The 26,773-nt window shown below is 35.8% G+C and overlaps 1 protein-coding gene across 8 annotated transcripts in view; it reads left to right on the top strand.

The window, feature by feature from the left end:
* The window catches only part of cadm1a (cell adhesion molecule 1a), a 462,812-nt gene that overhangs the window by 382,481 nt on the left and 53,558 nt on the right, over positions 1-26,773 (top strand). For 4 of the 8 annotated variants that reach the window (XM_005161197.5, XM_009295329.4, XM_073934928.1 and 1 more), the window contains 2 exon segments: positions 6,198-6,370; positions 26,494-26,577. In XM_005161197.5, the coding sequence (XP_005161254.1) occupies positions 6,198-6,370; positions 26,494-26,577 (257 nt within the window). 8 annotated transcript variants of the gene reach the window in all.

The following is a 26,773-nucleotide window of genomic DNA, read 5'->3' on the forward strand; positions in this document are numbered from 1 at the left end:
ACTTATCTTTATTTATTTATGATTTGGTTATGGGTAAAACAAAGATCATGCAGGTCAGGTAGTTGAAAGAGTAGACAATTACAAATAATTAATCCATTAGGAATTGATTAATTATTCACAAATAATTAATTTACCGCCGACTATGATGACCATACCATCAATAATAAATTGGTCGACATCGCCCAACCCTAGTTGGCTGATTAATAAACAGACTAACCCAAAAGGAAAATGGTGAAAGCAGATAACCTATCACCATTGACTTGTCTTTGACAATGATTACCGGTTTTCATCTGTCTTCATAAAAGCTTCTGTAGTGTTTAAAAGAATAAAGAAACTCATGAAGGTTTGAAACCACTAAATAGTGAGTAAATTAGCATTTTTAGGTGAACTATCCCTTATACTACAAAACATTTATCCTCCTGATTTGCAGCATTCCAGGACTTTTTATGATATTGCTTAATTTCATTTGAGCCATTTAATCATCCTCCATTTTACTATCGTTGAACAAGCTTTCATTCAATTTTGGCTACACAATGCAATTGAGCTGGATGCAAAATTGGATCATGTGCACATGCAGGACCATATTTTTGGCTTTTTATCACTTATAAACAGTTGATTACTTTATGTGGTATACAACATAGACTTTTAATTGTAATTTAATTGAGCAGAGTTGCTTATTAAAAATGCATTCAGGATTAAGTAATGAATAAAGATGTTAATAATGTAATCCCAATGCAACTGAAACTTTGAGAAGTTTTTTAAATGATTTATCTTGCAAAAAAAAAAAAAAAACAGTAAATTCTAAGTAACAAAATTTCTTTTAGTTTTATTTATTTTTTTATTGAATGTAGTGGAAATTCGAACATTTCTCATGCATGAATGAATCCAAACAATTTCTTCACGTTAGCCTAAAGTGAGTTATCAGTGTTTGTCCAATGTGAGCTTTTCTGTTGTTTTTACATTCAACAAGCCCCATAGCATTCCCAAACTGAAATGCTGCGAGCAGACGAGACGCCACCCGAATTCATTTAATAAAGATGAAAATACAATCAATACAGTGAGCAGAAAATTGGAAGTCATTTTCATTAAAGCTTGGAGAGGGGCTGCAGTCATTACTGTCAGACAGTGCAGGGCTTGGCTTGCCATCCCATTTGTATTCTCCGCCTCACGCCAGGTTCTCTGCAGCCCCTCCGCTGTGTGTTTTTCCCCATGCCTTCCTCTCAATAAGGCACTTTTTCTAGGTCATTTCTCCCTTTCCATATCAGGACCGTCTGCATCTTCATGCCACGCATGTATATTTAACCTCGGATTGAGACTTTTTAGGATTCTCCGCTCGCTGCTCGCCATCAAATGTTGTTTTGCCATCCTCAGAGGCCGAGGATCAACTGTTATTGAACGCAAACCAATCCTTTGTTTCAAAGCTCTGAAGGTTTTTTTTGTTTTGTATTTTTCTCCCCCTCTCTCTCCGCTTTTAAACAGTATAGCAACAAGTTTAAACACTGAAACAAAACCAGAACAACAAGGGAAAGCCTCCTCAGATGCTCTTGGGAAATAACTACACTGCAGCAGTGCCACTGAAACTTGTGAGAGTTTAGAGCCTCTTTTATTTTTCCACAGTGGCTTTAGCTCATTCTGCTCATCACTGTGAAAGTAGAATAGGCTGTTGTGTGCCCAGCTCAGGTGTTTAGAGAACAAAAGGAGATAGCTCGCCGTGCCAGTTAATTGAGGCAGACAAGAGAAAATCACAGCCTTTCTCTTTTTGTTACTTTGCCAAAATGTAGTTCATTTGCCAGTGCCGTAGGCTGCGACATTGCTCCAATATCACAATCTGTGCTACTGACCACGACTGAACTTTTTTTCTGATGGTAGAGCTTCAGAAAACACGCATTCAACTGGGTTTAATTAAGCTTTATTTGTAGACCGCTTTTAAAATGTAGATTGTGTCAAAGCAGATGATGAAAAGAGAATAAAAAGCCACAACAAAATTTCAAATAGTGAAATATTCCAGACATAACTTGTGGCTATCATAATACGATCCATCGTTTGAACCACGTTAGTTATGACATAAAACGCCCATAATGACACTCTAAACAGGGTGGAGTGACTTCTTTGGAGGAAAAAGCCATACATTTTTGTGCAAATTTTGTTTTACACGCACACGCATTTTTAAAAAATACAATATTAGATTTGATAAAAACATGCACTTGTTTTCCATATTAACTGAAATATATGTAAATGGCACATATAGGGCCAAAGTTTCTTTTACAAATGTTATTAAGAATATTCCATATTATTTTCCAAAACATAAAATCCCTTAGCTAACACGTATTCTAATCTCATATATAAACTATACAAATTGTTAGGCTAATGGTTGTAATTTACAGTAGACTCTTTTTTTTAAGAAAAAAAAAACTTTCTTAATAATAATAATTATTATTATTATTATTATTCATTCATTCATTCATTCATTCATTCATTCATTCTTTTATTTTCTTGTCGGCTTAGTCCCTTTTTTAATCTGGGGTTGCCACAGCGGAATGAACCACCAACTTATCCAGCACGTTTTTACGCACCAGATTCTCTTCCAGCCGCAACCCATCTCTGGGAAACATCCACACGCACTCATACACTCTGGACAATTTAACCTACCCAATTCACCTGTACCGCTCTCTTTGGACTTTGGGGGAAATTGGAGCGACCGGAGGAAACCAATGCGAACGCAGGGAGAACATGCAAACTCCACACAGAAAAGCTGACAGACCCAGCCGAGGCTCAACCCTGCAACCCAACGACCTTCTTGCTGTGTATTATTATTATTATTATTATTATTATTATTATTATTATTATTAAGTAGAATGTTGTTTATTGATATTTTAAGTCTACTTTTACAATTTGACACATTCAAGTCACTGCAGAAATGTTCTTACCAACAGGCCCATGTCATATAGTACAGATACATTTCTTAATAAATAACCTACCATAGATTAATAGCATTAACGTTTTCACAAGCTTTGGAGACGTAAGGTAAATTCCACTTTTAAATTATAGGTCACCTATAACTAGGCCCAAACAGAATCTGCGCGCACAGAATTCTACAGTTTTTTTGCCCCCTCATTGAGCCAATTTATTTTTGTAAGTGTGTGTAAATTTATATTTATTCAGTTTTAAGTTAATTTCAGTAATATTATTGTCTAACGTGAAAATGTTTATATAATTTATTTACAATACAGTTTGCAAAGTAATATTCTCTTTCTTTTTACTAGATCTATCATAAAAAAGATTTACTTTGTTTAACAAATAAGTGGATCTAATTGGATTTGCAATGTAAATATTAAATAAAAGTAAAAAATCTATTCTTTTTTATTTTATATATTAAGTTTTTAGTTATGATACTCCCAAAATTATTCTGCATAAATCCGCAGACTTTTAACACAGCCCAGAAATAGCAAAAAATGTCCGCATATTCTATCTGGCCCTAGTCATGAGCCATGGCTGTGTCCAAAATGGCATAAATGTTTTCAAAGTGCACTGCGAAGGGAACGCAATTGTCAATATGAAGAATGCTAAAATGGAACTGTACAAATACTATGTAAGCAAATTAAGATAGATGATTTTAATGTTTTTTTTTTTTTTTTATGTTCCAAGTTTAAATGTTGGAATGTTTGAAAGGAATAGGGTATAGGGGGATAACTGGGAATAGAACACAACCAGGAACTGTGCTTCTAACTACAGCTCTAGAGGTGTAGTTGGAAACGTACAAGTTTGCCACGTTCATTGGAACGATGGTTTGGGAAAGCCAAAAAAACAAACTATGTTTGTAACGATGTAACTTGTGACCCTAGTTGGCTAATGATGGTTTTTAGAAATGCACCCCAGTATAGTAGGCTGGGATGAAAAGAGTGGTAGAATGCTAATTCTAGTTCAATTAAACAATGTTTCAGTTCAGTTTAGTATAAATGTCACCGCTGAAGTTCAGTTCAGTTTACATTGCAAATATCAACATCGAAACATATATTACAGACAAAAAATCAATAGATTGACTTTCCAGATTCTGCATGAGTGGCAGCGCATGGCTATTTAGTCCATTGGAAAATAAAATTATGGAAATGGCCACATACACACTGCAGCTACATTTGATTGCGAGTTCACCTTTTAGTGCTTATTTAAATTCTGCACACGCAGTTCAGTGATTTGCGGGATTGACAGCCTCATTCAACAAGCAAATTAACTCTTGAATATTGCCACCTGCATTTACAAAAATTCTACACAGAATCATGTATACAGAATCGATCGGAAGAACTCTTTAATGAATTATTAAAATGTGCTTTAGAGATGTCTCTCATTTTGCATGTGGATTAAATAAGTAACATGAAAAGATGTACAAGCTGACTGATTTATGTTGCCAAAGTCTCCTACAAAAAGACAACAAGAATGTGAACAAGCCTGTGTCAAATCCAAATCTTTTAAATTGACAGTACCAAGATATTTTTACCTGTACTTACCTACTTTATTAACTGCATGTTGAGTTTAATTGCATGATATGTTGATTAGTCTAAATGATCATAATTAAACACATTGCATTAGGTTCAGAGGCTACCCACAGTAGAACATTTAAAGCTGTGTTACTATTAAATAAAAATAAAAATAAAAAAAACTCAAAGAAGCATTGCTAAAAGTAGCTATAGAAAGAAATAAAACAAGACTACAACAGTTTTAACATAAACTGTGGGACATAAAAGAAAATAACTTGTCAAACATCAAACATGTCAAACATATTATGGTCATACAATGAAAGTCAATGGTATGCAAACTTGTTCAATATTTAGTGTATGCTCCATAAAAAAAGTCAAACAGGTTTAAACAACACGAGGGTTTATGTTAAATCTTCATTATGGACAATACTCTTAATAAGGGGAGCACTGTGGTTCAGTGGGTAGCCCAATTGCCTTACAGCAAGAAGGTCACTGGTTCAACCCCAGTTTGCATTTCTGTGTGGAGTTTGCATGTTCTCTCCGTGTTTGTGTAGGCTTCCTCCAGGTGCTACGGTTTCCCCCACATGTCCAAAAATATGTGGTATAGGTGAATTGGGTAAGCTAAATTGTCTATAGTGTTTGAGTGTGTATGGATGTTTCTCAGTGATGGGTTGCAGTTGGAAGGGCATCGGCTGCTTAAAACATATGCTGGATAAGTTGGCGGTTCATTCTGCTGTGTCGACCCCAGATTAATAAAGGGACTAGGCCGAAAAGAAAATGAATGAATGAATACTCTTAATAAGCAGTTACAATGACCTAAAATCATATGCTGTCAGGACTAATTGATCATTAATTTGTTACAGTGTATTAATGTGCATGTGATTTGTGGGTTTACTAAACTTTTTCAAATCATGCAATGTATTGACAGTTTGTACAAAATAGGGTGTACTTAATTATGCTTAGCACTGTACATAGGTCTGAGGACTGGTGCATTAATTGTGTGAATAATTTTAATGCGTTCTTTTGAATAATAATTAAATAAACTGTAACACCAATTCTCTCTAGTGGCTTATTACTTACTTATTATTAAGATATTGGCTGTTTATTTCTAATGCATAATCTTTTTCAAAAATGTTCCCAAAACCTGCTACCTTAATGATGATTAATAAGCAGCAAATTGGGAATTAATTGGGGCAAAAGTCTCCTTTACAACAGCCACAAAGAACAATGTATTTATATTTTAGAAAACAGTTTAAGTTTTTTATTTTTTATGACTTACCCAATAATCATACAATTACAGAAATGTTTTTATGGAAGGACATTTAAATGTTTCATGCTGAAATTACTAGTACATTTCACAAATAATTACAGAGAAGCAAACCAGATATTTAATCAAACATGAAATTAAAAAGTCTAAAAAGAGTTTTTTAAATATAAATCGACTGTTTATATAAAAACAGCATATGCACCAGCTTAACCTCTACCTAGATCTTTGAAATAGTGAGGAGATCTTCTGTTTAGCAGTGTGTAAAGTATGGTATCCATATGTCTTACTTTGCTCTCAGGTTTATATACACCTTAAGATTTACCTGCCATAAAACGTCTCATAAAACTTTACATGCTGGTCAAACAAGCTCTTTACTTTAGCGAGAGGCCAGGAAAGGCTTGATGGCTCGACTAAACAGCACTAAAGCAAAACCGTTTGTCCTCTGTGTCTCCATGCAGGCCTCAGCAGGTGAACTGGGTAAGGGTGGACGATGATGTGCCATCTCACGCTGTTATCACTGGTTCAGATCTCTTCATCGAGAATCTCAACAAGTCCTACAATGGCACTTACCGATGCGTGGCGTCCAACCCTTTGGGTGAAGCGTATGATGACTACATCCTCTTTGTACGCGGTAAGTTCAAAGTGAGCGAGGAGTTCAGTGCATTCGACCTCTTCTTCTTCTTTCACCCACTTCACCGCTCCATCTGAGTCATGGGTCAATAACATTGATCTCGATGACATTTCCTTTCCTTCAGGACATGTTCTAATCTGACCATTTTCCTCTTGGAATTTACTTCTGATATCTTTTGCTGCACTAAGCCTGTGGTGAAATTGCTGTCCGAGTGCAACAATGGTACTCAGAGCTATTTTGAAAAGGATTTGGGCTACAACGAGGATCTTAAGTGAACAGATATATAGTTTATCAGTAGCAAGGGAGGCAAACCTTGACTAATTCACATTCACTCTAAGTCATTTTATCAAACCATACTGTGAAAGAGATTTATAGTAGCCAAACTTCTTCTTTTTTTTGGTTGCTGCGTGTGGGAACATTGCATGTTGTCGGTGGGTCGCCACAGAAACTTGGCTTCACCCGGGTTGTGCGTGTTCCAAAAACTTGCCCCAGCACGAAGTGCAAATGCGCCAGTAATTGCGACAGGCTTTTCACACGTTTCTCCCATGAGCAGCTTGGCAGTCGTTCCACTAGAAATTCATGACAGTTGAACCAACAGAATAGAAGAGAGAGTGACACAGCCACGTATGGCGCTGCGAGAGCTCAAATCCCTCCCCTATTAAAAACAGTGTTGAATATAACACACTCCATCATGACTCTGTCTGAGGCTGCTTTTAAGGCGAGACACTGCAGGCAAAATCACTGGGTTTTTCATGCCCAATGATTTTGAGCTTTATGGATTTTCATGAAGTGTTTCTTCATATCTAATGGAAAGAAAATATCCATAATACACTTTTAAGTGTTGCTTTTTTCACACTTTAGCATTTTGTGTCTGTATTATGGTACATATTTGTAAAAGCATTTTTATTTTCAAAATAACCATAAATCTCCTCTTCTGCAGCACACACTTACACTTTTATTCATATCTTCATTCCAACGATTCTCAGAGGTATTTTACCTGATATTTACAACGTTTATTCAACACAAATAAAATAAAACAAATTACATTACTTTCTGGCAGTTCACTGTATATTGTGAATTATGAAGTGAGGAACAGTTATACAAAATCCTCTCTGTAAAATCCTTTGACTCCAAAACATATTTTTGAAAATTTGAGACATTAAACCTGACTTGATGCAATGTTCAGATGTTAAAATAATATACTAATTATCACTTATTTGCTTATATAATGACTCATTTGCATATTTAAGCCTGACTATTTAGAAAATGAATTAAAAAAAGAATAAAATATGCCATGAACTGGGAAGTATATGAAAAAAGCTATTAGTAAATTTTAGCCTTCTATCTTCTCCTAAATCTACAACAGTCACCATTGAATTTTATTTAATTTAATTTGTTTTATTTTATTTTTACACACTATCATAACTGTCTGTTGCTTTTTTGATGTATAAACAGTTCAACTATCTGACATAATAAGACAAGGCTGTTGTCATGATTCGTGCATGTTTAGATGTTGCCTATACTGTAGGTGGATTCGACTCCATGCATGCTGGTTAGAAATTGTGTCTGACCTTGCGCCGACACCATGTGACTGTCACATGTGGCATCAAAGTACAGCAATAGTACAGCTGGTGCAGCATTAGAAAAGTAAATGCAGGAGTTGCGATGATGACACCGATATTACACGATTGGCTAGACTTGCTGCATGACAACAACCCATTTGCATTTTGGGTTTATTATTGGTCAACTTCCTTCTCACAAATTTTAAAACAAACTGTTAACTTTTATGCCATCTCTATCTTGTATATAGCATGTTTATTAAAAGACTACAAATATTTCACTGCAGTAATCATCTTTTGTTAAATTATTTGCTTATAAATATAGTTTGCAGAGGGGTTTTTTTCAACCTTTTTATACAGATTATTTACTGCATTCAGCTTCATTAACGATTTAAATTATACATTTTAGTAAAAAACCTAAATATTGTAATAAAATAATTATCATCATTGATCCTGCCACTTCATAAAGATTTCTTAATAAATTAAGTTAAATGCTATTTTATTGAATAATTATAACATTCCGCTTTGGCCACCCCAGATTAATAAAGGGACTAAGCCGAAAAGAAAATGAATGAATAAATGAATGAATGAATGATGATGATGGTGACGCCATTTCAATTGGTCAACATGGCTGCGGCAACTTTGAGCCCCAAAGTGTCCGGCTTGATGACCCCACTACAACTCCTCCCCCACCTGCGCTCGGCTAATCTTGTTGATCACTGGCTGCAGTCGAGTTCTACAAGTTGAACACACCAATTGTGTATTTGTTGTGTCATGTTATTTCCCATGTTCCATGCGCTTCTGTTTATGTCATGTGATTCCTTTGGTCTTTTTTGGTCTATTTTCCCGCCGTTTGTTAGTTCCACCTGTGTCACACCCCTTTATGTATTCAGTTCAATCATGTCCTGTGTATTTATACCCCTGAGTTTATTTAGTTCTTTGTCCGTTAATTTATTGTCACCATCTCTTTGTCATGCGTACGTTTTGATGTTCCAGTGCCTGGAGTGTTTTTGTAAATAAATATGCGATTTTGATAATTCCTGAGATCTGTGCATTTATAAGTGAGCCTACCATGACAGCTGTCACCATTTAATCATGCATATTTTAATATTACCTGATTTTATTTGTCTGCTTATATATATATATATATATATGCACAATTCAGCTTGCAAATTGGAATTGCTAATGCAGAAATAGCACAAGCCATTCACCATTTAATCTTAAATAGAGTGACAACAAAATAGATTCAACAAACACATACATGTGCACTCATAAAGACAGCCGCTGGTGACATCTGGATGCTCTATAGTCTTATAATTATTCTTCCTCAAATTAATAGGATGACATCTGTGTATTACAAACACAGTGGCCCTGACACATTCAGCAAGGCCCACAGCGCCTCACGCGTGCTTCATTCTTCAATTAAACGCTCTGCTTTTCAGAGATGTTAAAGGGAGGGCAAAATGAGCGTTTAGCAAGCTGTCTCAATAAGGACATGTTTTCATACTGCCGGCATATGTAATGTATGGCATGTTGGAAGGTTAATTGTGAAGCTATTCATGCGTGGCCTTGTGCAAGCACTTTAAAGGGTTGTTAACACTTTCAGGACTATATAATAATAATAAATTTGAAGAATTACAGTTGGCAATTTGTCAAGTGGTGAAAAGGCGTCACACAACAACATCGCGCTGACATGTTTCTGTCATTCTTATCCATGATAAATTGTGATTGGCAGCCAGTGATCATCATTAGTGTTTGTTTAAGAGAAGCACTGATGCGAAAAGATTTTAAGCATCATGGGATTAGATAAATATTGAGTTAGACAGTGCTTGTGCATGATTGATTGATGCATTCATTCATTCATTAGCATAACCTTAATTATTTTTTCAAGACTTTTAATTATTCAGTTATCAAAGCCACGTGCATTTTGTTTTAATTTAATTAATCAAAGAATCAAACATGTAGAAACTTTTTAAATTTACAAAACTAAAGTTAACAATACATGATCATGTGTTTTTTGTTTTGCTCTTTAGCAAAACAGCACTCTTTTAACGCATAAAATACCATAATATGTATAATAAACATGTTAAATGAGCATTCTTGTTTATCTGTAAAACAATACTAAAGTCCGATCTTCTGCTCTGAAAATGTGAGTTACGTGCCGAAACGCTGTCTTTGTTTTGGTTCTTTTAACCCATCCACTGCCAGATTAACCAATTATATTTCAGCACCTCGGGTTGCCTTGTTGGAAAACCACGTATTTCATTAGTTCAGTCAGAATGGCTCCCAAAGCATGTGCCAATGACCGAAATGCGACCTCTGGTGGACAGTAGCAGACTCCAAAATTAGACACAGATTCAGAGTTCCACATGAGGTTATTAAATAGCAAATAATATAAATAATACGAGCGTAAACATTAGGTGAGCTGGTTACGTTGTAGCCCCGTGTCCTAACAGCACGCAGTAATAAGCAATTTGGCCTTTTGCAGCAGTTGAAACATGACAGAACATTTAAAAACAGCCATTTAGAAGCACAGAATATGCTCGAAATGGTCAGGTTTATAATCCAATTAATACATATTAAACATCTTTAACATTATTAAATGTACATGCTGAATCACTAATATTGGTATATATTACTTGATATGTAGTCACAGTTCTAAAGTTCAATTTCAAACGGTTTATTTTATTTTCAAGATCTGAGGTGAACTATCTTCTGCTGCTTTCAGTAGTATGACAATAAATGTCATGTGAAATAGCACTCAAACTCACATTGCTGGCATTTAACACTGAATAAACCACATGAGTCATACTCGAGGTGGTCATGTCATCAAGTTTTCTCTTGTTCAGCTGCAAGAAATATAAGTCGTTTCTAAAATATAAATTCAAGGTGTTGTTTAAAGCAAAAATTAATTTTAATATGAAATTATTCTTTCTATCGTTTGCCGTTCCTTTTATTTAGAACACGACTTAAATCAGCCTTAAATCAGCAATAGTCAGGCATGCTCTGGTTTTTCCTTAAAACCATTCTGGCAAATCTGCGTGCGTTTTGAGCTAGAAATGCAATACCTAGTTCAACCACTGGGTGTAAAACCTTTATACTGCACCTTTAATTGTATTACTCATCAAAGACTTTTTAAATCAAAATTTACTTTAGTTTTTTTGAAAACTGCGAATGTACATTTATGTATTTATTTACTTTTTATTAGCAAAATCATGTGACTAATTTGTTTAATTTTATGTTTTTATTTAAACATGAATTGATTCATTACAAATTGAAAAATGAATGTAAAATTCTATTTTGTACAAATATTTATATTTATTTTTTTATTTAGTTTCTAAAAGACTTCAACTTAAAGTGTTAAACAATTCGAATGTTCGACTGGCCATGACTAGGGCCAGACAGAATCATCTCTTTTTGCACATAATTGTGTTTAAAAAGAAACCATTAGATTCCTGCAGAGTTGAAAATAAAACAAATAAAATTAAAAGAAATAACCTTTTTTAACTATGTTTACAATGCGAATCCAATTAAATCCACTTGTTTAGCAAACAATGGTACAATAGCTCGCTTTCATATAATACATCCACTAAACAGAAACTATTACGTTACAAACAGAATTGTACAAGGAAATAAATAGATAGAATGATGGGCTCAAAAATCTGCAGAAATCAGTGTATTTCTGTGGGCGCAGATTCCGTGTGGGCCCTGGCCATGACTCTTGCGTTCCACATTGTCTGCTTTATGAATGGACCAAAAAGCATTGAGCGCATTAGGAGTCGACATCAGCTTCTTCGTTTCTGGTAGCAGAGAATCCTGGCCCCTCGATAGACAGCCAGAACAGATGTACTGCAGAGGCAATTTTTCTCTAATGCGTTTGTTCCCCAACAGTTGTGAAGCTAAGTGATGGAGAACACTTGGAGGGTGGCTGGCACTAAACTGTTTATGGGGAAAAAATACATTCCCGGAGACACTTTTCCAGGGCCCCCATCCCAGCATGGCCCTGCGGGGGAATGAGATCTAACACACCAGCCTGTAACAAGTTTACAGAGCGCCTCTAACCTAATAAAGACTACCTTTGCCTTCGCAGCCCTGGCCTTTAATATTGCGCAGTCCTCCTCTGGCTGTCAGCCTCTCTCACGTTTCTTCTCCGTAACAATTCCTCCATGTTTAGAGGGCTTTCCTTTGGTATCTCAGAGCCGGCCCGTAGAAATCGATCATGGCAATACACTTCCTTAACTGCGCTGAGAGTGCCAGACTGAACCCAAAGGCAAACACCATTTTCTTCAATACGGGGGTCAACAGTCAGTATGTCGAATTCAAATAGTTATCAGGCCTGAAAAGTACTTTTTTATTATTATTATTCCATGAGATGAAATATTTTGGACAAGATTTACTAAATAGGGCAATTAAGAGTGGAATGTCAAAAAAACACCTATAGGGGTGGGCATTTCTGCTGACAATGTCCAAAAATAAAAACAGAAAAAATGAAATAACACATTCAGAATGATCAATGCAATTTACCATATGTAGAACAAAGTAGAAAAGGGTCACAAACAAGCTGAGCGAATCATATTATTTTGGAATAGCATTGTCTTCTGCGAATATAAAAACATTGTGCATTTGTCATCTTTTCTTGACTATAGAAGTAAGAGTACACATTTCTTTTTTTCAGGTGTCAAGTAAATAAGTAAGTAATGTGTATTTAATTAGATAAATCAAAGCGCCATACACCTTATTCGCGTCACAATCATTAGAGAGGGGTCTCTCAACTCCACCACCAGTGTGCAATATACACTTGGATTATGTGACTGCAGTCACAGGACAATGGAGCCAATGCACTCACCACACACCAGCTATTGGTGGAGTGCAGAGACAGCGATAGAGCCAATTCAGTGGATGGGGATGATTTGAAGGAGATGATCAGTTAGGGCCAATGTAGGGAATTTGACCAGGACACTGGGATTACACCTCTACTCTTTACAAGAAGTGCCATGGGATTTTTGATGACCTCAGTGAGTCAGTACCTTAACATTTCATCTGAAAGATAACACTCACTGACAGTATAATGTCCGCTTTACTATACTGGACATTAGGACTCACACAGACCGCAGGTTGAATGCGCCCAGTTGCCCTCACTAACACCACTCCCAACAGCAACCTAGTTTTTTTTATTTAAGCTGCAGTCTATTAGATTGTGAAATATTACGAAAATGAACCTTTATATGAATTTGTATGATCTCATTTGTACATTTTAGTACAATTTGCTCATCCAGCCAATAAGAGTTGGGTTTAGAGGTGGCGCACTGGACTCCTAGCTGATCCTTTGGTATCAGAAGTGGCAAATATGAAAGGCAAAAGCTTCTAGATTAAGCTTATTTTACCAAAACAAAATATGATTATGCCTTGATTTGTATTATTTAATTAGGACAGGAAGGTCTGACTTTGCTTCGACAAAGTCTTATCAATTAACAGAAATAATGTACAGCATAGAATATAAAGTCATGGTGGAAAATTAATTAATACTGTGCATGACTCCCATGAGATTGGACGTCTTCATCCATACATCTCTACGATGACTCAAATAACTTAATAATAATTTCATCTGGAATGGCAAAGAAAGCGTTCTTGCAGGACTCACAGAGTTCATTGAGATTCTTTGGGTTCATCTTTAATGCCTCCTCCTTCATCTTACCTCAGACATGCTCAATAATGTTTATGTCTGGTGACTGGGCTGGCCAATACTGTAGCACTTTAACCTTCTTTGCTTTCAGGAACTTTGATTTAGAGGGTGAAGTATGAGAAAAAGTGTTATCCTGCTGAAAAAATAGCACTCTACTGTGGTTTTTAATGTAAAGGGCAGCACAAATGTCTTGATACCTCAGGCTGTTGATGTTGCCATCCACTCTGCAGATCTCTCGCACACCCTCATACTGAATGTAACCCCAAACCATGATTTTTTTCATCACCAAACTTGACAAATTGGGATTGATGATTGGGATTCAGTTCAACAGATGATTCATATGAAAAATCAACCTTCTGCCACTTTTCCAAATGATCCACTAGAAGTCAAGTTGTTATTTGTTACTCTTACACCTGGGATCAACGGCAAAGCTTTTGTCATGTACTGTATATAAAGAGCCAGCAACATCAATAGCTCGAAAGTATCTAATTTATTTACTTAAAGAAGTGCTCACAGCATGTAATGTTTCACAATGTGTCACTTTTTATACTCTTCTAGATCACATGATCTAATACAATACTGGCAAACAGTACAAACCAAGCAACCATAGTACAAATAAAAGCAGAAAACCATCATAACCTTACATGGTTTGGCTTCACTAACTATAGTTTAAACATGGTAAACTAATTATGGCAAACTGTATTCAACACACCAGAAAATCATGGTTAATACACAATAACGCTATTAATTTTATAATAAAACCATGATTTTTAATGGAGCTACCATAATATTTATTATAGTGCATTTGGGTTTAGGGTGTAACCCAAACTCCAACCTTAAAACTATACATATATATAGTTGCTAGCACAATCGTATGGGTAGAATTTTTCCAACAGAATACCAGCCCTCAATTTCAAATGCATCTGACACCCCTGGAGTAAAGTAAAACCAATGAAAAAGCCAATGAATCTGTCAAGCTGACTGTCAAGCATTCATCACTAAATCTCTCAAAAACCTTTTCAACATTATTACCTGGAAATGAACTGGAAAAAAAGTCTTTAAAATTGGCAAATTGCAGGGCCACCTGAATAATGTGCTTGTGCTTATGAAAGAAGGAAATCCGATTGCACTTCCTCCAAGGGGATCTTCTGTGTGGTTGTGTAAATGGCAAGCATAAACAGATATTTGTTTTAGCGTAAAACCTAAATCCTCATCTCTCGCCCATGATGTGTGTTCAACACAGCTTGCAGAAAACGCACCGCACAGAGATTGATAAACAGCCGGATTTTGTGACAAGCCTCAGACTTGTTTGAGAGACCTAATTGTCCCTTATATCCAACAACATGTTTAGCAGTAGAAAAATACTGAGAGCGAACAGCTGGAGGAACAGCAGTCTTTCTAGCAGTGCATGTAACTCGAGAAGATCCAGCTTCGGTCCAGCGAGCCCAACATATGTAGAGAAAAAAAAGCAAAACAAAAAAACAATCTACACTGCTGTCATGGTGGCTCCAAAACCGTGTCTATGCTGTAATAATAGTGCCGTGAATCACTTTCCCTCCATTCTTTAAGCTTGCTCACTTTGATTCAATTTGCCCCCATCAGTGTTTCCCCTCTCTATTCATCGTATTGGTGACGCACACATTTAAAAGTCAGATTCCGCTGATAAATTTGGCTGCTGTCAAACACGGCCGGTCGGAAATCTAGTCATCTGTGAATTCAGACATGCAAATGCGGCGTATTAGAGTTGGCTATGTAAAACCGTCCTACTGGGTGTCTGAAGATGAAAGAATGCATTGCAAATGACGTGCAGGCGCTCGTGTCTAAGCTAAAACTAGAGCATCTGAACCGCTGTGCATATTCACTGTGAACTTTTTCTTTTTTTATTCTAAATGACAGATTGTTGATGTAAAAATGTACGGTTTCATAACCATGTATAATTTATCTGAACTTTAGAGGATTTAAATAACTTTTTGAGCAAATGGTATGAACTTTGCTATGTAAAAATGTTTGTTATTTATTATTATATTATATTATATTATATTATATTATATTATATTATATTATTATATTATAGTATATTCTATTATTATCATCATTCATATTTTATTGCTTATGTTTTATTTATTACAGAACATGTTAAATTGTTTAAAGTTGAATTTACATTATTGTTTTTTAAATTTAATTTATTTTAATGTATTTTTGTATAATAATAATAATAATAATGATAACAATAATAATAATAATAAATTAAATGATAATAATAAAGTTGTTTAATTTATTTCTATTAAATAATAGTAATACTTATTATTTTTCATATTATTATTATTTTTTATTTTTATTAATTATGTACATATATTATTATTATTATTATTATTATTATTATTATTATTATTATTATTATTATTATTATTATCATTATTATTATTTTTAAAATATGACCCAAAACATTATTATTATTATTATTATTTATGTATTTTATATGGATTTATCATTACTAATATTATTAATGTTATTGTATTTAATTTATAATATTTTATGAAATAATATTTATTAGGAAATAATAATATTAATAGTTTTAGTATAATATTTTTTTTATTATTGTTATCTCTATTATTATTATCATAATTCATAGTTTAATGCATTTGTTTTATTTATTACAGAAATACAGTTGAATTGTCGTTCTTGATTTTTAAATTGTTTTATTTACATTTATTTTTGTATATTTTAATAATAAAAAATAATTAATAAATAATAAATAAATAAATAATAATATTCATTCATTTTACTTGTCGGCTTAGTCCCTTTATTAATCCGGGGTCGCCACAGCGGAATGAACCGCCAACTTATCCAACAAGTTTTTACGCAGCGGATGCCCTTCCAACCACAACCCATCTCTGGGAAACATCCACACACACACTTATACGCTACGGACAATTTAGCCTACCCAATTCACCTGTACCGCATGTCTTTGGACTGTGGGGGAAACCGGAGCACCCGGAGGAAACCCACGCGAAGGCAGGAAGAACATGCAAACTCCACACAGAAACGCCAACTGAGCCGAGGTTCGAACCAGCAACCTTCTTGCTGTGAGGCGACAGCACTACCTACTGCGCCACTGCCTCGCCCCTAAATAATAATAATAATATAATAAAGAAATAATAAGCATTATCAATCAATCTGTTCATAAAAACAGATGCATGACTCTCTGTCTTGTGTAATGGGCTTTTATTACCTGTTTTGCAGGAGGTATCATACTGTAGATTTGCCTTGTAATTATTGAGAAACATTTCATAAATCTTACTATAACATGCTCAGGCTGGCAGATTGGATGGCTGCTGTTTTTAAGTGCTTTCATGTCTCATGGCTCAAAGGCTCCGAGTCTCTCCATCCACACCCATTTTCTGCGGTCTGCCAGAGTCATTAACAGGGGCATCTCCTCAGCCTCCCTTCATTAGCCTTTCAGTGGCGTCTATGCTGCTGCCAGTGTCACGTTTGGAGGTGCGCATTATTGTTATTTTATGCTGTTCACTCACCTCTCGCCCATTGATTCTGCTGAGAGGAGGAATGTGCAGAAATGCTCTCCAATTCAATTTATGCTGTAGCCAGGCAAATGTGCCACTTCTGCCATTTTTATATGATGTCCTCGTTAAATAATTGGAGGGGATTTCTGTAGATATGACTCTATTGTTTTTAGTGCTTAAATAGATTTTTTTGTTTTGTTTTGATCATAATAACAAAGTAACACATATTTACGAAAAAGTTGCCTCAATCTATTTTCTTAAACTGATAGAATTGATGTCTTTTAAATTGATTGTTGTTTTATGAAGATTTTTATATATTACAGACTAAAATTATTAAAACAGATTTGATCTTTTTATTAACTTTTTTTCATCAACAATAATAAAATATTATGATAATATAATGCTGTGATGTTTTCTCTCTTAATTTCATTTTTGTTTTTTGTTTTTAGTAATACAATTTTATTTTTCCAGCAATTTTTTCAATGAGATTTATTCATTTTTATTGTTTGTTGTGTATATATTTTTTGTTATTTTTTCAAATGTTTTAGTATTGTTTGTACACAATGGAATGACGCAGTAAGTAGTACTGTCGCCTCACAGCAAGAAGGTCACTGGTTCGAGCCTCAGCTGGGTCAGTTGGCGTTTCGGTGTGGAGTTTGCATGTTTTCCCTGCGTACCCGTGGGTTTCCTCCGGGTGCTCCTGTTTCCCCCACAGTCCAAAGACATGCGGTACAGGTGAATTGGGTAGACTAAATTGTCCGTAGTGTATGAGTGTAAATGAGTGTGTATGGATGTTTCCTAAAAACAGGTCGCAGCAGGTAGGGCATGCGCTGTGTAAAAACATTTGCTGGATAAGTTGGCAGTTCATTCCGCTGTGGCAATGCTGGATTAATAAAGGGACTAAGCAGAAAAGAAAATGAATGAATGAATGTTTGTATATAATTAATATCTTTTAACTATGGTCTAAAATTATTTTTAAAAAATGTGTTGTTTATTTAACTTTTTTTTTGGATCAATAATTAAGTCTTGTTCTGTGTTTTTCAATCATTATTAGATAATTGTCATTTTTATTAATTAATTGAATATTATTTTAATCATTTATATGAAGTCAGTACAGGGCCTTATATACTTGCAGCGTAAAATAAAGATTTGCAAACAAAAGCTAAATTATTTTGCAAAGAAATGTAAAAATAATGCAAATTTTAAAAAATCACAAATTGAAAATTAAGTTTTGTGAAATAAAAAAAAAATATTTGCAATTTTAATATTCAGTTAGGTCCATAAATATTTGGACATCGACACAATTGTAACATTTTTTGGCTCTATACACCAACACAATCGATTCGAAATGAAACATTGATTTACAAACAAGTGCCTTAACTGCAGACTGCCAGATTTAGGCTGTGGACTTACTGCACTTTTCGCCCCATAGACTTCCATTCATATGCACGTGAATGCGTCAGACCGAAAATGCAGTTTTGCAGTTCGCTGCGTTGGAAAGCTTTGTGAACTCTGACCTGCAAAATCACATCACATGATTGCGTGAGACCAATTGAAGATCAAAACATGACCTCTCTGGCCCGAACTTTAAAACATGGACCAATCATTTTGCTTAATCCCGCCCCTATTCGCAGTCTTGTGCAACAGAATTCCGTATGCTCAAACTCTAGTGTGACCGCAGCATTAATTTGAGGGTTTTTACATCCAAATCAGGTGAATGTTGTAGGAGTTACAACAGTTTGCATTCGTGCCCCCCAATTGTTAATGGTCCAAAGGTAACTGGACAATTGGCTTCTAAGCGGTTCCATGGCCAGGTGTGTTAATTCCTCTCTCTCTCTCTCTCTCTCTCTCTCTCTCTCTCTCTCTCTCTCTCTCTCTCTCTCTCTCTCTATATATATATATATATATATATATATATATATATATATATATATATATATATATATATTTTTTTTTTTTTTTTTTAAATAAAATAAAATTTAATTTAGTTTTTTGTAGTCATCTTTGTACTTTGTTTCACTTGGAAAAAATGTGATACACACAGTTTAAGAACCACAGTCTACAGTGTGTATGCGTGAACGTGTGTGTGTGTTTCTCATTTCATCCCAAAGGAAGCAAAACCTTAAAACTGCTGCGTATAGCCCCAAAATATCCCACACATTACAATATTTGGGTTAAGCTTCCCTCCCCTTCCGCCTGCCAGTTTTGCTACAGCAAGCGAAAATCTCCTTGAACAAACACGCAAAGCTGCCTGATGACAGAAGGAAGGTTTGCTGCTGCTGGGCAAATCAACAGCCCTGAGCACCCATTGCTAATCACACTATTACTCACGTGTGTTTTTCCTTTTTCCTGAATGCCTGTTATCCGTTAGGAGTCCCAGGACATGCCAGAAAAATACCATGCCGATTAAAGTGCTCATCTTGTCTCTCCTGATACCCTTCCATGCCTCCGCGAGCCACTCATGCGTTGGTCTGCGTCTCATTTGGGAGATGCAGCGTTTTAGGAAGTGGCTCAGCTAAGGGAGAGGGTAAAATATGAGTTCTCATCTTAGCGTTAGCTTTAGTGTGTCTGGGGAATCGGCAGTATTTTGCAGTGGCTCGGTTTTAATGAGGCTTCTACACACAAACACACATACACACACATGCTATGCTTCATAATGCGCCATGATAAACACACGCTGGGCTGACATGGCAGGTATACGCTGTGAAAGTCAATAAGTTCTGATACGGCTTTGCCTTTTAAAAAAGACACTCGGAAAAGATGTACAAAAACGGGCTGTTTCTAAACACAGCGAGTTATAGATCCGATCGGCCTGCCAAGTTTTTAATGAGCTATTGACACTGGTGATCTCAAACATCTGTTGGGCATTCACAGTTCACAACGGAGCTCCGCCAATAAAGTTGACACTCCGCTGAGTTGGAGATTTAACTCAACTAAAGGGATAGTTTGGACAGAATTGAACATTTGCTGTTTATTTTACTCATCCTCAGGTCACTTGAGGATGAAGATTGAAGATGCTTGTTCCTGAAAACGTTAACTCTTATTATTTCCTTCTGTTTTTTTTTTTAATTGTGTGACTTGGCACATTATGATTTTGCTAAGTATGATGCGATCCTGGATTAACATATGTTGATCCTGGAACATCATTTTTGTTCAAAAATGTAATCCATACTTATAGACTGATTTCACACAACCGCCATTTTAAAAGCGAAATCAAGGCTGCGGAGGGAAGAAAAAGTGTCACCTGAGTCACATAGGAACCTTGTGTACCTGGCTGTAAATCTTATCAGCGAAGAGAAAGTGACACAAATTTATCATTTCACCATCTTCCGAGTGACCTGAAGGTTCGTTCTGAATGGATAGTGAAAAATAAAAAGGAATATCGGACCTAATTTTCAGCTAAGTTAAGGAAAATGGCACTCATTAGCTAACATTTTCTTTTCCAAACACACGATTTAGATGACATTTATCAAACTCAAGTTAACAATCTCATTATTTCACTATATTAGACTTGTCATGATACTAAATTTCGGTACTGAAATTTATGAAAAAAAAAAAAAACATAAATTTTGCGCTAACATTTAAGCGCTGAGCGCATAATACCTCTGATTTGCCATATTATTCACCAGTGCTCAACAGAAATGACTGTGTTTACCAAGTGCTGATGACCTTCACGGCCAATCACAGTCATTTCTGTTGAGTACTGGTGAATACTATGGCAAATGCGAACGTGCTTAGCAGCGCTTAAATTGACGTGAAGTTGAAGTTTTTTAAAGTTTGAGTACTGTGACAACACTATTACAGACAACATGAGATTGTAAAGAGGACTGCAGTGTTTTATCACTCACTGGGTTACATAGGATGAAGCAGGGAAGCTTCCTCACGGTGTTTACCTGGTACCATGAACTGAAGCCTAGGTGGCCACTTAAGCGCATTACTCTTAAAGAGATTATGATATTGTTTAAAGCCTAATATGCTTTTAATTGTTTAAATTAAATGTAACAATGAAATTAAAGGGATGTTTACACCATATCTGCATTTTGAAATCGCGGCATTAGCTGGGGGTTTGTAGTCCAAAGTATGTTATTGCACTGTTTACAGTGCTGATCCTATTCACCTTATTCTCTGCCGCAGCCATTTGAATCTTTTTGGCTCGAGAATTCCAGTCTCACTCACTTCTATTCATTTTTAGACATTAAAACAGCTCGTTTGCTGAATCGAGTTCTAAAACAATTGCAAAAATGAGCGCACTTCTGCATTGAAGAATAAGGTCAATACTTCCAGATTTTCGTGTTTTTAAATGACGGTAACGTGAAATAAGCGTATTCCCTACCTCTAAACCCAACCATAGATGTGAATTACTCCCAAAATCAGAGGGGAACAACAGTTGAATAACAATCACATAACCCTAACCACAAGCCTAAATAGGACATACATGTTTTTCAATTCTAATATGTGAATCTGGACAACAAAAGCATCATGATGTTACCAAAAATACATTGTATTGGTCAAAATGAATGATTTATTTCTTTTAATTCCAAAAAAACATGATAATATTGAGTATATTTTTTGGTCCAGTGCCTCATTGATCAGGGTTTGCCACAATGCAATGAACCACCAATTATTGCCACATATGTTTTACGCAGTGGATCTCCTTCCACCTGCAACCATGTATTAGGAAACACCCACACTCTCACATTCTTACACACACTCATACACTACAGCCAATTTAGTTAATCCTGTTCACCTATACCGCATGCCTTTGGACTTGGGGAAATGAGAACACCTGGAGAAAATCTATGCCAACATGGGGAGAACAGCCACACTGAGCCACCGTACCGTCCTGTATTTTTTGAGACTTATATTTTATCAATGTCTTAAAATATGGAAAATTATTTTGTTTCGTGTCTGAAGACATTAATAAATGTAATTTGTTCTAACTGAGATTGTGTATAATTATAAAGTAGAATCTCGAAAAGTTATTTCATTTTATTTTATATTTGTTTAATTTTTTAATTGTTTATTGAATTTGACTTAATTTAATTTAATTTTGTTTTATTTTATTTTATATTTCATTTATTTTTTATTATTTGTATTTAATTAAATAGAGTTTTATTTTATTTATTACTCTCAAAATACTAGTGATAATTTACCTACTTTTAGTCCATGAATCACCAACACTAGTTCAGCTAAAATACTTCTTCAATGTTTTACCGAAGGAAAAAAGACTAAAAATAAAACTGTTAAAAAAAATCACAGGACATTTTCCTTCATTCATGAGCTATCCTTTTAAGGGTAGTTTTGGTTTCTCCCATCTTTCTTTATTAAAACATTAATGTATCTGCTAGTTCATACAGCATTAAGCTTCTCAGGCTCAGCACACATTATTTAATGCAAATGCAGTCTATAGTGGATATTGATCAAATGTGCTGCTGCCGCTTGTAAAGTGAGCTCTATAGCTCTTCGTTAGCCTCTATTTTCCATGCTTGACTGAGTTTCCTTGCTCAGCTGTTTCCAGTTCCCTTTTTTGCCACAGCAGATTAAGGATGACCAAGCGTGTCAACATTTTCGCCCCTGTACTTTCAGACACGTGCATGATTGTGCTTAAATCCTGCACAGTTTAGCGGGTTCTCACAGCTTTTTTTTACTCATATTTTATACAGATGCAAATGTTTCTTTTCGTGTAGGCAAACAAGAACACGGTTTTGCATTTCTGGAACATTTCAAGGAGAGAATTTGTCACCTATAGCTGTGAGTGCCTTGTGAATCAGTGTAGTTCAAGACAGGTAACAACTAAGCACTGACAACCTGTGATCCATTAGGCTTTTTTATTGGCATGCCAAACATACAAATCTCTGAAAGTGCCTTTTCTGTCAGAAAGTGCAGTAAAGCAGTCACATCCCCTCTTGTCTCTTTAAGAGGTGGACAGAGTGCAGAAAGCTGTACGGCTGCAGTTCTTGATCATCGTAAACAATAAATGTCTTGTTTTTTTGTTTTTTTTTCAAATATTCATTCAATCAGAATTAGGCCCAGTTTATATTAATACGGTTTAGTTTTAAAACAGCATTTTAGAATGAAAACGATCCACATCCACACTGGCGTTTCACCTAGCGTTTCTGAACAGACCCATCCACATGACACCACTGAAAACGCACATCACATGACCATACACACACTCTGTCATGCGCTGCAGGATATTCACACGTTTGAGTTCCAATCAGAGAGCTTATATAGTTTACAGCTTTGAGTACACCTTTTCAGGTGAGAGCAGGTCTTGTCGGATAGTTCATCAAGGATATACTGCTGGATCGCGTCTCATTATAGTTGTTAGATGTGATATTTAATTCATCTTGTCTCTATGTAACAACTCTGGTCTTTTGAATCTATTACTTGTTCTCAGGTAAGGTGTTTTGGCTGATCACAAATATAAGCTAATATTTTAATTTATGTAACCACGTAAAGTGATTATGCACATTGACTAATTGCTTGCCTTTATTTCCTATATTGTAGACTTAGTGCATTATACTTTTATAATGACAGGGTGTGTTTCATATTTTTCGATGAAAATGAAAGGAGGCAGTTATGTTATAGGCTCTGTTTTGATTTAAATAATCATATAGTGAAGATGACGGTCATATAAATATATAGCTACAAGATGCATCAACATTTTTAGTGTCTGTTAAGTTAATATCAAAATAAAATTATGCAGTTCCTTATATCATGTTTTAATTTTATTGTTAAGATAGCGAAACAATGTAGTCAGGGCGATGCGAATGATGTTATAAAGTGTACTGTTTTTATCCTATGTGTCCTATGTGAGTTTGTTTTCCTTATCAAACTTGCAAAGTCTGAGCTTAAGGACAGGGTGCAAGACAGAACTTTGTGCACTTAATAATAAGATAGGTTAATGTCTGCAGCCACACCTCCATTTTTAGATGTCTCTGTTTGCCTCGTCCACATTGACATGGAGCAGTAGCGTTTAGAGCAAACGAAAATGGTCTCTCCAGTGTTTTCAAAATGCTCCATTTTCAGGGCTCGAAAACGTTGGCGTAGTTTGGACAAAAGGTATAAACATAACAAAACGTATGCATTTTAAAAACGTATTAGTGTAAACGGGGCCTTAGAGTTATAATTGTTGAAGGGGTGGAAATAATAGAATCTGTTTGTTTCACCCTGCTCATTTTTGGATATGATTATTGTTTGTAGAACTTTATAGATATTGATTTTTTTCCCTTTGTGTGTGTTTCCCACATGCAGCATGTTTATTGTGTACTGTATTTATTTATTTTTTCTCAAGAAAAAAGGAAGAAAAGAAATGATCACAATAAAAGATGATATGTCAACATGTGTATAAAATCTATAATAGTTTTCACACACACACACACACACAAATAAAGCAGTTGTTTTCATCATTAATATGTATTGTGTTGGCTGTTTTGTCTGATCAATCATTTTTGGCTGAAGATTTGGGTAATAGCTTGTGTCATTCTGGTAACTGAAGGAATAAATATGTTAAAATACAATTAAAATAGCAAAATATTTTACTTCATTTTAATTAAATCTACTGAGATTTTGTGTGCATGAAATTGACACAAGCTGTTGAACATTAGTGCATGTCCCTATTCAAATATTTATATTTGTGAAAGACCTGATATTATTATTGAATTTGGTAAAATAATTCACATTGTGGTGGTAGGGGTACAAAATGAATGGCACAATCAAATTAATGATTTTTCTTTCTTTGTCATTCATTCTTTGGGCTGTCATGAGTAATGTGTTTAAAGTCTGAAGGAGACCTGCACTATAATTATTTCAAATGGATTAAATTTCATTAACAAAAATATATTGATCAGTGAATAAGTAAAGAACAGCCTAAGACAGTTTAATTAAATATCAGTCACCCTTTTATACAGTAAACGCTCACAAAACAAACTGTATTTCTATATCTCAGATTTTCTTTCTCTACTTTTCAACCCAGGGTAAAGTAATCCTTTGTTATATTACTGCATATTTTACACTGAACACATTTTAATGCCCTTCACCTACAAATTTGATTGTATTAAAACAATAATTAGTGTCTTTTAATGTCATGTGAACAATATCAGAACTGAAATTGCTTTCAAATCTTAAAATATGTGCTCTGACTGTGTGTTTAGACTGTATGTTTATATATTATACTGTTAATTTGGTCAACGCAGGTCTGAAAGAGTCCTTAGAACATATTTAGCATGATCTTAAAGCCCTGTAGAGTCCAGGCATGGCATGTCACACAATACACAGCTGCCATTTTCTGAGTGATCCTGTATATTGGTAAAGGAGATGGAGGCCGGTTTCCCGTCTGCCCATCTCGCTTGGATGTTTATCATTAGAGAGTGCAAGCGTTTCTGGGCTCCCACCGAGCTCTTTTGATGGAGCGCAGACAACAAAGTGGGGAGGGGAGGCAGCCGACCAATTTCCCCCACCACAGATGTTAACACAGTGGTATCTGTCTGGACGCGCTGGGCAAACAGTGGCGCAGGCCGCGTCACTTTTCACGCCTGTTATCTCGCCCCCCGCCTTCCTCCGCTGCCATGCCTCCTTTCCCATTCCTCATTTCATTAATGTTTGCCTGTTTGTCTCTCCGTGAAAAATCCTGATCACCCCAAGCGCTGGACTGGCTAACGCTCCCGCTGGGTTAACTCGCCGACATCAAACACGCTAAGCCCGTCACAGCCGCCGCCGCTGTCTCTGGCTTCTATCAATATTACGGCCAGCACTCCACACTACAAATTGCCAAATCAGAAGCAACATTACTAGATAGTAGGGAGGGAAAACGGCTAATGAAGTGTGAAAGTGCAAAAAAACAAACAAGAGAACGTATGCCAGGACCCCTTCTGTGTGTCATCGCTATGGTCATTTGTTAGCGCAGACATTTTGAAACGCATAACCATCTGCATTTGATGTTTTCCTTCATTTCCAATCACTCCCTCATGTCATCATTTCATTTTGGTTGGCTTTCTTTTGATTGTTGTTAAATGCTGTTTTGTTCACTAAATTAGCTTTAAATGCTCTCTCTTACACACACACACACACACACACACACATACAAACAAACAGAGGATATGTCATCAGAGAAATCCCCACAGTTACCTTGTACAATGATGCTTTCACCAGAGAGTGATATTTCATTTTGTACAATAGTTACGCTTGATAATTCACCATAGTTTGCAGAATAATTTGCCATCTGTGGGGGTAAAGCGACACATATTACACAACACAAATCTGTCTCTCATTGTTGTTGATTTGCTCACGTTTGGTTTCGTTTTTCCTGATTTTTTCCCCGTATGTCATGTTTTTTTTTTGTTGTGTTTTTCCATCTAGATGCCCTTACCACAACCCCTAAACCCACAACCACCACCACCACCACCATCTCCGCCACAACCTCCCCTCCAGACGTCATACAAGGTATGGTATGACCTCCATCCACCTGCTCAGCCTGAGCGCCTTTGTGTGTGCGTGCGGATGAGAGAGAGAGAGAGACAGATAGACCGCCAGCAGCTAGCCAGGCTTGATAAGATTCTCTCGCTGATTATGAGAGGACCGTGTCCCACATGAGACCGGGCCAGGGCTGGGCCAAGCTCGCAGCGCTGTCGGTGCCACA

The sequence above is a fragment of the Danio rerio genome, chromosome 21, assembly GCF_049306965.1.
Source record: "Danio rerio strain Tuebingen ecotype United States chromosome 21, GRCz12tu, whole genome shotgun sequence".
Classification (NCBI taxonomy): domain Eukaryota; kingdom Metazoa; phylum Chordata; class Actinopteri; order Cypriniformes; family Danionidae; genus Danio; species Danio rerio.